Raw genomic sequence first — 12,810 nt, 5'->3', positions numbered from 1 at the left:
ACAAAGAATATAGAAAGTCATTGGAAAAAGTCATTATTTCTGGTAGGGATGCACCGTATCCACTATTTTTGATTCAGCCGAACCCCCGAATCCTTTGCGAAAGATTCAGGGCGAATACCAAATCCAAATCCTAATTTTCAGATGTAAAGTAAGGATGGGAAGGGGAAAACATGTTTTAATTTTTCTGTTTTGTGACAAAAAGTCACGCAATTTCCCTCCCTGCCCGTAATTTGAATATGCAAATTAGGATTCGGTTTTGCCGGGCAGAAGGATTCGGCCGAATCCTGCTGAAAAAGGCCGAATCCCGAACCGAATCCTGGATTCTGTGCATCCCTAATTTCTGGTGATGTATCTGAAAACAACTAGTTGTTTGAAGGTGAACCACCCCTTTAATATATATTTTTGTGCTGAAATCAGCTTCATGTGACTGCACCCGGGCTGATGCAGTGCCTGTGAAAGCAGGCCGAGAGTAAACAGAGGCCAGTTGATCATCTCGTTCTCAGCCTACATATAAACACTTACTAAGCAGACTTGTCTCCTTTAGTAACCTATGTACAGAACATTGGTTCCCTGCACATTTGCATTTATTAATAAAGGTGATCTTTCTGAAAAACAGATTGTGCTCTTCTGTTGATGAATAGTAAATTCTAGACAAGCTAAGTGGAATGCAGCGAATGAATGTTCTATACAGGCAAAAAGACACTGTCTGTTGTTAATTAGAAATGAAATAATAAGCAAAGTATTTCTTACAAATACAAGGCCTCATTTACAAAGGTGCAAAACACTTTTATTTTTCAATTTGCACCATTCTGTGCAAAGAGTTGTGTCTCTTTCTGCTTGGTAGCACAAAGACATCACCAACTTGCATGTCATTCAGGGCAAGAACATGAATCTGTTGTGCTCTACTTCTTGTTTCAGTTTTTAATTTTGTGCCCATGATGGTGTAGCACTAGCCCTCAGGTTACGCATCAACTGCCTAAACTGAACCCGGACTCGTCTAAATCTACCATTCAGCATTGCATTTCTCACTAGAATCAAGTGACTATGCATTATTCATTTGTTTTATTTTTCTCTCCTCCTGTGGTTTGACAATCAACCAAGTTTTTTGTTCTTTCAGTCCATGCTCAACCTGCAATTGATGCACACTATCCAGTTCCCATGGCCCTAATGTGTGGCCCAGTACATTGAGCTATAACAGGATAGCACTGGAGCCATGATGTTGTCCCAGGGGTTTACCTGCTGCTGCTTTACCAGCCCATAACAGGTGTCCCCAATACATTCAATAGATTGAGTGATACAAACAACTCATTTGTTCTGCTTTTAGTTTTAGGGCCACTGACCATATGAACTGTATTGCTTTTACATTCCACATTGGATTAGATTACGTGATTAATAAAATGTCAATATATTCCTTTTCAGGTGCATTATGGGATATAATTTGCATTCTGGGGTGATCTGAAGCATTTTGGAACTTTTTTGTTTGAACCCTCACTCTCTGGAAAGGATTATTAATACCTGCTGTTTTAAGGCTCGCTTAACAAAGTCTTAGGGAACAAAGTGGTGGAAGCCATGTTCACCAAGCTGAAGAAAAAAATTGCAGAGGAGGCAGCCGTATCTCCACGGCCTGGTGGGGCTGCTCGAATCCCCCGTACTATCAGCAAGGAGTCCATCACATCAGTGGGTGCTGATTCAGGAGATGACTTTGTGAGTTCCAGTTTGAATTCTTTCTTGTAAGATAAGCCCACATGTTTCATGCTTAATAATGAATTGGAAAACTAAAGGTGGTTTTACATGTACAGATTTTATTGGACATCTCTGTTGGTTTTGACCTTATTGCCCTTATATGTATGGTCACCTTAGACCACCTCTGATTTGTCTGGACTGAAAATTAGATCTGTGGATCCCTCATGTCAGTGTACTGTATAGATGTAGAATCCACAAATCTAAAAGTTACACACATCCGTTTCAAGTAGGGCTGCACCGAATCCACTCTTTTGGATTCGGCCGAGCCCCCGAATCCTCCGTGAAAGATTCGGCCGAACACCAAACTAAGTCAGAATCCTAATTTGCATATGCAAATTAGGGAAGGGAAGAATCCTGCTGAAAAAGGCAGAATTCTGGCTGAATCCCGAACCGAATCCTGGATTCGGTGCATCCCTAGTTTCAAGTCAAGTAAGCAAACATATTATTGCTATCTAAAGGAGTCTGGAGCCTTCTAATTCCGCAAATCTGGACATTTTTTAAATGGATATTATTCCTTATCCATCCATTATGAAAAAAAATTAAAACATTTTTACAGTTACATTTTACAGTTAATAAAAACATATGTTCTTCTGTTTTTTTAGGCCTCAGATGGTAGCAGCTCCAGGGAAGACCTCTGCTCGCAGATCTCCAGGAAGAACGAGCAGATCCGCCGCCTCGAAGCCAAGCTAATGGGTAACACTCAAGCACTGTCTTGCTTAACATTTAATTTTGTGTTCTAGTTGAGAAATAATGGGTGCCACACCTGTTACTGAGGGGCAAATTTATCAAAATATGGAAGTTAGAGCTCTTTTTAAAAAAGTTCACCCACTATCTATTTATTCATATGGAATTTTTGGATGTGTATTTATTAATGGTTGAAACTTATAGTTCACATTTGAGAAATAACGCTTCTAAAAATCCCATAGGAATGAATAGAATAGAGTTTTTCTGTGGTGAGCTATCTCCTGTCTGCTCATAGTGTCCCTGCCAAATGGTCCTTGTGTTGATGAATAAACACTTGTTTATGTGGTCTGCCTGTCCCCCACACTTGCCTTGTAAAGGGATATTGTCTTTGAAATTAAAAGGGCTTATTGTACAAACTATGTAAAATTATTTTTAAAAAGTCTTAACCCTGCAGCTTCTGAAGCACTAGCAGTAGACACCTTTTTATCTTCCCAGCAGATGCTCTGGCACACACAGGGTTAAATAGAAGGCAAACTGCAGTGAGTCTGAGCTGACTCGTATAACCTGCCCGGAACTGTTCAGGCAGCTTCAGGAACTTTATAAATGCTATGAATACTTGAGCAGAAAAACCGGCCCTTGTTGTAAAATACCATTCTTGGAGGCAGCCATATGAAATAAAAGGAACATAAAATAAATAGACGCATATACTAAATTTAGAATACGTTTGTTATAAATACTGATGTGGCCCACCATTCAGCAAAATCTTCCTGGAACCCAGCTCATTTTCTAGTAATCCCCATCTTTTTTGGTGTTTATAACTGTCTCACCTAAATAAGGACAATTGGGAGCCATAATTAGTAAAAATTAAATGTATACAAACTATATAGCGCTGATATAAATTTTTCCCAAGATGATCAGTTGTCACTAGTATAGTTTTGTAAAATATAATTTAAAGCAGTCTGTGTTTTACACTTACATAGGGGCAGATTTACATATCGAAGTCGAAGGATTTACCGCAAATAGTTTGATCGAACGAAAAATCGTTCGATTTGAAGTAGCCAATTCGATGGTCGAAGTAGCCAAAAAAACATTTGAAATTCAGAGTTTTTTTTATTCTATTTCTTAACTCAAGCAAAGTAAATGGACCCCTTAAAGTCAAATTTAAAGTTAATTAGTTACATAGTTAAAGTGAATTTAACCAGTAAAAATGTTGCTAATATGACACTGGTTGGGTGCAGCAACACTGAGTGGGGAAGCATTTTTATTTCCCCTTCATCAGCATATTTATTGCGTTCTCCTACTTGTTTCTTTACATAACAAGTAGAAGCATTGTTCAGAATCTAAATGGATACTAATGTCCTTTGGTGTATAGACTCTTTCATGCAGCTTTTTTCCTCAAATGAAGGAAATGTTTATAATATATAATATCTAACTATCTTAACTGCAAATTGGCAGGTTGGACCACCTTGATGTATAATTTCTATTTGCACCAGTGTATGGTCAATATCAGAATACCTGATAATCAGCACTAATTACATTTTTATGGGAAATGTAGTTTTTGTGGCAACACTGCACAAAGATGCCGTGAACTCCATGTTTTTGGTTCATAAAGGTCAGTTTACTAAAGTGCGGTAAATTTGACTTTAAGTTTCCGCATGTTATCGCTGCGAATATTTTTCCGCCAGAATATTCACATCGACTACATCATTTACTAAACAGCGATGCGCTCAGAAGTCATTGCGATCACTTGAGGTAACTACGTTAACGAATCAGCTTACGTTAGCGGTAATTTTAGCGAGTTGCGAGTTGCTGGCGACAAATTAAGTTTGCGAATATTTATGCTATAAAATAGTCTTGTTTTATATCGTTTACTATGGCATGATTCATGGCCAGGTATCTTCAAAACTGCTAAACTTTATCAACAACACAGTAAACAGATTTCACCCAATCAAACATCTATGCATCATGTAAATCCACATCTTAATACATCAGAATGATGGGTAAAACAAGGTGTTATGGGATATTTCCTGTCCCCTTGAGAATTTTCTGGCGAAAAAATAAATTACCACCACTGTATAGATGGCGGTAAAAGTTTGTGAATATTCTGCCGTTAATTTTGTCTTTCGTGCATTTGGCTGTTTAGTAAACCGGGCATTAATGTGTACGTAGCGTTATTTTCAGCAAATGCGATAAATGGCGAAAACATATTTTTGCTCAAGAAAATTCGCAAATTTATATTTACCGCAGGTTAGTAAACTGGTGAAAATATATTCGGTGACAAATTTGTCTATATTTTGTGCGCATATTTTTACCACGCTTTAGTAAACGGACCCCATTATACAAAGCAACCTGTATTGACTATTAAACACTGCCTGCCAGACACCAGTGTGTTATTGATATCACTGATGCACCCAAATGATGTAATTGTCTGGGATTGGACCCTCTTACATATTACATGAGCTTCATGTTTTGTTTGGCGAGGACGCACAAGATGCTGTGCTTTCAGTCACTTGGGTGTGCCAGCAAGCCTTTGGAAAGCCGCATTTGACATACAGTTCAGACTCTGGGTACGTAAACCAGCAGCCGATTATAGCAACCCAAGGACCAGACTTAGAAAATTAAATTATCCAGCTTCTGGAGAGAAATTTTTAGGAAAGTTTTAGGATGCTGGGTTCAAGGTTATCTCCACTGTTCCTGATCCCAAAGGGCACTATTCAACTGATTTAAAGGGCAAGTCAAAATAAAAATTTGCCTAATGAAAGAAAATGTAATTTAAGCAACTTTCCAATATAAATGTATTAAAAAATATCAGTGCTTTTAAAGTTATTTGCAAGAACAATTACTATTGAATGCCGAATTTGCTTAACTCCTGGTTGTTACATTTTAAACAACATTGCAGAGGTCTTCGTTCCCCAGCAAAGACATGTCTGTTAATCAGCTGCCTTGTCTTACATTGTATCAACAGTCTGAGCCACCAGGGCAGAGAATATAAAGGCACGGACAAATACTGCTTTCAATAGCAATACATATACAAATAACTTAAAAAACATAGAAAATGTGTTTTGAATGTATATTGAAAGCTTACTTAGAATTACATTTATTAGGCAAAAAAATATTTTTGGGGTTGACGTTCCCTTTAATGCACACAGTAGCTGATGTTGGAGCTATTGGTCTGGTTATTGTTCTGTCATGTCAGTATCAATGCAGCCAGATTTCTTTCACTTTTAACAGATTTCAGTGACAGAATTGTCAGTATAACTATGACCGCATCATATCTGAAAGCCCATTGGTAGACTGATTTGGCATTTAATAACGTCCAGCCATTAACTAGTGGGCATAAAACTGTTTCAAATCTAACTGGAAAAATCGCCACTCAACTATTTGGTAAATTATCCATTGCATTAGCATGAAGGGAGTCATTTGTCCCTGAGCATCCCTCTGTGCAAGGACTGTTGTCTCCCTACTTGGATTGGATTGGAATCGCACCTTTCATTACGAATTTCATAAATGGGTGTTGTACGTGGGTAGGGGTAAGGCTGGCAGACAAGCTCCCTGGGGCATCATTGTTGAGTACCAAGCAACTTTTTTAAGTGATTTTCAGGCAGCCACATACTGCTTGGTGTGTCACTTCTCAAATTTTCAAAACCAATTGTGACATGTGAATGGACAGCTTAAGAGACCAGATTTCAGAGAAGCTATTGCAGAACTGCTGAATCTGGCTACATCATAGTTTTTCTGGTCATCAGCTATTATTTTCTCGAAATGGACCACTGAAATTATTATTATTGCAATCTCTAGCTAATAGTCCTTCTTGGAAACCTACTCCTATTTGGAAGGAAACACAGAGGAATGGTCAGGGAGAATACGTAATGACAACTGCAAAAGATCTTGTAACCGACGATTACTACACAGCAGACCAACAATTGCAGCTTCCATCAGTTACTAGTACTCAGACTAACAGTGTACTTGTCACATTAGCCCATAGATCGCTTCGTAAAAGTTTAGTTCTGAATCCATTTGCAGCCTTAAATCCATACCCATGTATGTTCCTTGTTGTGAAGTGTCCACCCCAGTAGACTTGCCACCTAGTAACTATCTACTTTGTAATGCCGGAGATGTGGTTTCCCCTGTCATTTTTCCCACTCATGGTTTGTTTATTTTTTCCCTTCTGTGTTGGTTCTGTGTTGTCCTCTTGTTGCTTTTCCCACCTTGTCCTTTATCTCGCTATTCTGTCCGTCTCCTCTCAAAGAATACGCAGAACAAGTCCGAAATCTACAGAAGATGAAAGACAAGCTTGAGGTTGCATTAGAAAAACACCAGGATTGTACGTATATATCCAACCCGTTGTCACTTTTCCTGTCTATGCCCCAAATCCGACCTTCCATGTAATACTGTTACTAACATCTGTTCATTTTCATCCCTTTGGTTTTCTGGTAAAAAAAATAACATTTAACTCGGCTATCTAAGGTAATTGCCTAATGCTAATTTTTCTTGTTGCATGGAAAAAAATGCTCACCATAATCTATGCCTGTTTAAAGTTAACACATTAATTAATGTTTGAGATAGACAATGCTATTGTTAGTTAACCTACATTCTTTTCTTAATCTGTTTTGTGTGTTTTAATAATTTAAGTACAGTATATTGTACTGCAGCTCTTTAGTTGGCCATTTTGTCTTCTACCTTTAATGACATGTTTGAATCATGTTATTTAATGACAAATGCAAAATTTTTTAGTGGCCTTCCTCATTAAGGGAAAAGTAATCTAAATGTGTCTTAATGGATCTGCTTCTCTCCGCCTGCCTTCAAAACAGGTTGAGAGAAACAGACCGTACGCCAGGTGTGACTTTGGCTGAACCTGGCCAATACATATCTGCCAGATATAAGTTCGGTGAGCCATCAGGATGCCTCCATACACAGGCGAATATTCTGCTGACAAAGCCTGGAGCGTCTGCAGCTTTTATCAGCCTGTGTATGGCCATCTTTAGCTGCAAAGGCTGCACAGAACATTATTATGTATTCTCACGCAGTTTCCAGTTCATGTGTTTTTACTAATACACTCTCAAATCTCAAACTGATGATTTACTGACAAGTTAAAACAATATCTATTAATAACTTTTTAACTGCCCCAAGACTGCTCATTATTGCCTACTCAGCGCTGCTAATCCTTATTCTTCTGAGGCGGTATGATTCTCATTCCTTTGTAGCCTCCATGCGTAAATTCCAAGAGCAGAATGAGGAGTACCAATCCAACCGTGCGAAGATGGCTGAAGGATTTGCTCTGGCCCTTGAAAAAAAAGATCAGGTAAGGTCAGCAGATGTAATACTTACATAGAAGCTATAACGGATATAATGCTAAAGTTAACTTTTAGTATGTTATAGAATGGCTTATTCTAAGCAACTTCTCTATTGGTCTTACTTTTTTTCTTTTTATAGTTTTCAAAAATTATTTGCCTTATTCTTCTGACTGTTTCCAGATTTCATATGGGGGTTGCTGTCCCCATCTAGAAAACAAATGCTCTGTAATAGTGCTGTGTGGGCCAGCCCGATATCCACGGGTCGGGCGGGTGCGGGCCAACCTCGCAATCTTCCTCGAGGTGCGGGTTGAGCCTTTCTTTTGCTTTCCCCGCCCGCCACCGTCAAATGGCGTCTTCCGGGTTCGTCTTTTATAAACGATGCGCCTGCTCGCCCCGCCCCTCTTGTGACAAATTTATTAGCCATATTTTTGTAAATCTGTTGCATCAGTGTTTCCCCTTTTGCATCCGCTGTTTGCCCTTTCAACTCTCCCATTCTCTATGCAGAATTGTATGATACTCATACAAGCAGTGTCATATTTAGTTTAGATCTTTTGTACTTGGAAACTATAACCCTGTGCCTTGTTGCCATCAGGTGGAGGCTTTCTTTTCCGTTAACTTTGGAATGTCTGCCCTTCATTCATATTTGTTTTCTTCCTTTTGTAGCCCTTTGTACTCTTTTTGACCATTCTTCCTCTTCAATCCTAGTTCCTCTCTATTGACTTCCTTTTTTTCTTGTTTCAATTCTCTTTTAGGAATGGAAGGAGAAGCTTGCTGATCTTGAAGAGGTAATCCATTTGGAAGATTTTTTTCTGCCGTCTGTGCCAAAAATATTGAACTATGTAAATAAATGTGATCATATATTCATGTTTTCTTTCAGTCTTTCTAGAGATGCAGCAAAATGGCTTTGCAAGATTTGGATGTAGACAAGTTTTTAGTGTTTATGTGGGTTCCCCCCATACTCTATTAGGTTAATGTCACACAGGGAGCTTTTAATCTCAATGTATTTGAGGCTACCCTCATTCACCATCCTCTTGACTAAGAAATGCAGGCAATAATGTTTTCCAGTTAACATTTAAAGACAGAGAAGCGTTATAGTTTGCTTACTGTTCCTACTTAAGCAGATAAAAATGGTTTAACGGAAACAGCAGCTTGTGTATATTGCAATTTGTTTATTAACTACAGCTAACTGAGGTCACATTTCCTTATGCTGGCTGTTTGTTCTCCAAAGGAAAAGAAGAAACTGTCAGATCAATTGATCTCCACGACAAAGCAGAATATGTCCTTCTTCCAAAAGCAAGAAGATCTTGATGAGCTTGAAGGGTATCAGCAGCAGGAGCTGGCAAAAATAAAGCACATGGTGAGTGCAGTAATGCAAGCCTTAAATAACCAGTGACAAAAAAAGTATGTTTAATATGTACTAGGATATGATAACCTAGTTGTTTTTATATATTTTGATTGATCATTTGAACACACTAACCAGATCTCCTCTTACAGAACGAGAGGCGGATGGGGCTTACATAGTCGCATACAGTCACAATATTTCCAGAATACCTACTGATCTGCAGATTAAAACCATTGTTTGATTTTTCTCTAAACTTTAAACACACATTTTCTTTATATTTGCCTAACTGAAATATTACAAGAGGAAAGTATAATTATAATATCACTAACTAATAAGGCTTCTATACATTTTCGTGTTTTGTTATTTTGCCAGTGTCTTTATATTTTTCCACAATGTCTTCTCCTAACCTTTGTCGTTTTGATATTCTTTGGACAAAAATCTGCAGGGTATTTCTGAATCAAATTGGAGAAGTTTCAGGGTTTTTTTTTTTTTCTATTGCTTTCCTCTGGATCAACCAGCAGTCAGGCAGGTTTCATTTAGACATAAAAATGTTGAACTTGCTGGATGTTTGGATTTTTAACCCAACATAATGTTGTTATGTTTTTAGTAACAAAGTGTGCCCACCTGCAGGGATGTAGCAATTCCAGTGCAGGCCAATGAGAACATTTTTGTTTGTGGTTTTTTTTTCGCCCACTCATTAGCATGTGGGGACAAAGCAGCTTGTTTGCATTTGCCCTTACAGGGGAATACCTATGCTAGGTATGCTAGGTATGATTCTAGAGAATTTCTTTGTACAGGTATGGAACCTGTTATCCAGAATGCTCGGCATCTGGGGTTTTCCAGATAATGGATATTTACGTAATTGGATCTTCATACCTGAAATCTACTAGAAAATCATTTAAACATTAAATAAACCCAATAGGCTGCTTTTGCTTCCAATGAGGATTAATTAGTTTGGATCAAGTACAAGGCACTGTTTTAATATTACAGAGAAAAAGGAAATCATTTTAAAAAATTTGGATAAAATTGAGTCAATGGGAGACGACCATTCTTTAATTCGGAGCTTTCTGATAATGGGTAATGGATCCCATACCTGTACAGTGTTGCAACCATGCTCTGCTGATTTCTTGTAAGTTTATCTGATGCTGGATATAGTTTTAAACCATGTCTTTATCATGCTTTTATTGTGTTTAAATGGCTTATTGTCCCAAAATGTTAGCTTTTGCAAAAAGAAGTAATGCTGCTGAAAATGGAGGAAGACCTGAAACTACAAAGGGAAGAAGCAGAAGCTACTCTGGTTGAACTGAGGGACTCCAGTCACCTGTCTGCCAAGCTCAGCACAGATATACAGAGGTTGCAGGAGGAAAATACTGCGCTAACGCAACAGAGGTATGTAATACTGGGGGGGGGGGAAGTCAAGCTACATTTGGGAACATTGGTACAGTGGGGAAATCTGCTGTGGTAAGGGTTCATTGGCTTGTTGCTGCAGCATAAAGACATAATCCTAACATGTTATTGACGGCATTAAACTTGTTATCCTTGGTAACTGAAACAAGGACAGTTGTATAATAACATTCTTTCACCCATAGGTCTGATCTTGTTGCAGCACAAGAAGGAGCAGAGATAAAGATAACGGAACTTGAGAACAGGCAAACAGAACTGCAGGACTTTATCCAGAGGCTTTCTTTGGATTTACAAAAGGTCAATTGTGAACATACCTTTTCCCTAGCATTGTCTTCTAAGCCTGATGCTGCCTTTTTTATTAACTAATGAAATATTTCACTTTCCCTTGAGCCTTTGATTTATTAGAGACCTATGTTTTCATTTTGTGAGACCAACCAAGGCCGGAACTAGTATTACAAATTCACCAGCAATGTGATTGCCAGTAAATTTTCAATACCCTTTCATTAAACCCTTGATATGCTCAGTCCTACTTTCTCTGTCCTGAAAGTCCGGAATCCACCCCTTTACATCTTCTCCTTACCCCCCCCTACATCACCATCTTCTATTTTAGAGGTCCATCTGACAAACTTGGTTATTTACTTGCTGCTGCCTCTGTGGCAAATAATAAAGCAATTCTTTAAACCATTTGTTAAAGGTTAGCATTGGATCAGTCCAAATCAGTGGATTTTAAATAAATCTTTTTCTCAAACCGTTTCTGTTTTGGTTTTAAAAGAGAAAATAAAAAGGGATAAACATTTGGTAAATGCCAAAATGTTAGGAATCTCCCAGTGATTATAATCACTCTCCTGAGGTTGCAGGCCAGTGTTTCTGTTAGTTGAAAATTGCACCAGCCTTGGTTGGTGTATTACGAGGACCACAAATCTTTTTTTTTTTTTCTCTTCTTTCTGAATCTTATCTAAATTCCAGTCTGGGTTCATATGTGCAGCAGAGTGAAAGGAAACTTGGGTCCCAGGCTTAAAGTTGGAGTAATTGGTGGTGCCAGCTGAAGCTGGTGAGGTTGAGGAAGCTTGTGTCACTGTATGGTTTCTCTAAATCAGTCATCGACCAACCAGTGGCTCCCCAACTCTTTTCACATTAGAATGTGGCTCACAGGTTAAAAAAAAAAGGATGGGGACCTCCGTTTTAAATGGATTTGAGCATGAGTCAGCTATTTGAAATCCTCAGCTGCTAACATTATTGACCAATTTGTTTTCAGCAGAGAAAGCCTTCTGATAAATCATTTAATATCTCAAATTGTACATACAGGTATTGCATCCGTTATCTGGAAATCCGTTATCCAGAAAGTTCTGAACTTTTTTGAAATTATTTCCTTTTTGTCTTTAATAATGAAATACTACCTTGTACTTGATTCTAACTAACAAATCTTTAATCCTTATTGGAGGCAAAACAACCCTATTGGGTTTATGTAATTTTTAAGTGATTTTTAGTAGTTTTAATTGTGGTGATTTACATAAAGACTCCTTATCTGGAAAGCTCCAGGTCCCGAGCATACTGGATAACAGGTCCCATACCTGTATAAACATCTTATTGCAAAGAGCACTCTAATATTCAAGACAGTACCTCTCTAAGTGTATTTAGTACAGTCTCTAAGAATCTATGTAATAAACCCACTTGCTGTGTCTTTGTAGGCTCAGTCTGCTACTTCTAGTTGTGAAAAGAGACTAAACTCTGTTCAAGCTGATTACGATGTTCTCTCACTGCAGCACAGTCAACTCAAAGATAAGGTAAGTATCTGCAGCTGAGTTGAGGTTGTTTCACCAACCTGGGCCTTGTTTCGGAGTTGAGAAGGAGGCTATATATATAAAACGGGCTACCCTTGTTTTATTTTTTGAATATGTAAGTGTGGAATATAATGAATTCCTCTATATCAGATGACGACAGAGGCTGAAGAAAAAGGGGTCTTGATTATGCACTTGCAGGAAAAAGTCCGCTCTTTGGAGAAGACACTGGATGGAACCTACTCTGGAGAGGAAGGGATCCAATCACTAATTAAGGAGGTATGCACCAAAATATATGCATGTATAAGTAATATTTGTATTACAAGCTTTTTTACTGGGTCTGTTGGGAATGGGTAAGTAACTTGTCTTGGACAACATCTTGTGGACATATCATGGTGCACATATGTAGCCACAGCTACAGCTACAGGAATTTCTACATTTTATCGATTAAAGCATCTAGGAAGTTTCTCTTTAGAAACCTTGATACTGAATTAGCTGAGATTTTTTTTATAGGTTTAATATTATATAACCTAGCCATTAATACATATGTGATAGTTTACTTACT

At 38.1% G+C, this 12,810-nt stretch overlaps 1 protein-coding gene across 5 annotated transcripts in view; it reads left to right on the top strand.

The window, feature by feature from the left end:
* The window catches only part of golga1.L (golgin A1 L homeolog), a 30,402-nt gene that overhangs the window by 3,424 nt on the left and 14,168 nt on the right, over positions 1-12,810 (top strand). For 2 of the 5 annotated variants that reach the window (XM_018229570.2, XM_018229569.2), the window contains 10 exons: positions 1,420-1,704; positions 2,346-2,436; positions 6,677-6,751; positions 7,632-7,729; positions 8,474-8,506; positions 8,950-9,078; positions 10,283-10,452; positions 10,653-10,764; positions 12,156-12,251; positions 12,399-12,524. In XM_018229570.2, coding sequence (XP_018085059.1) covers positions 1,570-1,704; positions 2,346-2,436; positions 6,677-6,751; positions 7,632-7,729; positions 8,474-8,506; positions 8,950-9,078; positions 10,283-10,452; positions 10,653-10,764; positions 12,156-12,251; positions 12,399-12,524 — 1,065 coding nt within the window. In that variant the 5' untranslated portion in view covers positions 1,420-1,569. The remainder of the gene's footprint in view (positions 1-1,419; positions 1,705-2,345; positions 2,437-6,676; positions 6,752-7,631; positions 7,730-8,473; positions 8,507-8,949; positions 9,079-10,282; positions 10,453-10,652; positions 10,765-12,155; positions 12,252-12,398; positions 12,525-12,810) is intronic. The other 3 variants (XM_041572502.1, XM_018229571.2, XM_041572503.1) reach the window with 3 other exon arrangements.

This window comes from Xenopus laevis, chromosome 8L, assembly GCF_017654675.1.
Source record: "Xenopus laevis strain J_2021 chromosome 8L, Xenopus_laevis_v10.1, whole genome shotgun sequence".
In the NCBI taxonomy this organism is placed as follows: domain Eukaryota; kingdom Metazoa; phylum Chordata; class Amphibia; order Anura; family Pipidae; genus Xenopus; species Xenopus laevis.
Note: the sequence above shows the minus strand (reverse complement) of the source record. Positions and strands in the feature narration are given on the sequence as shown.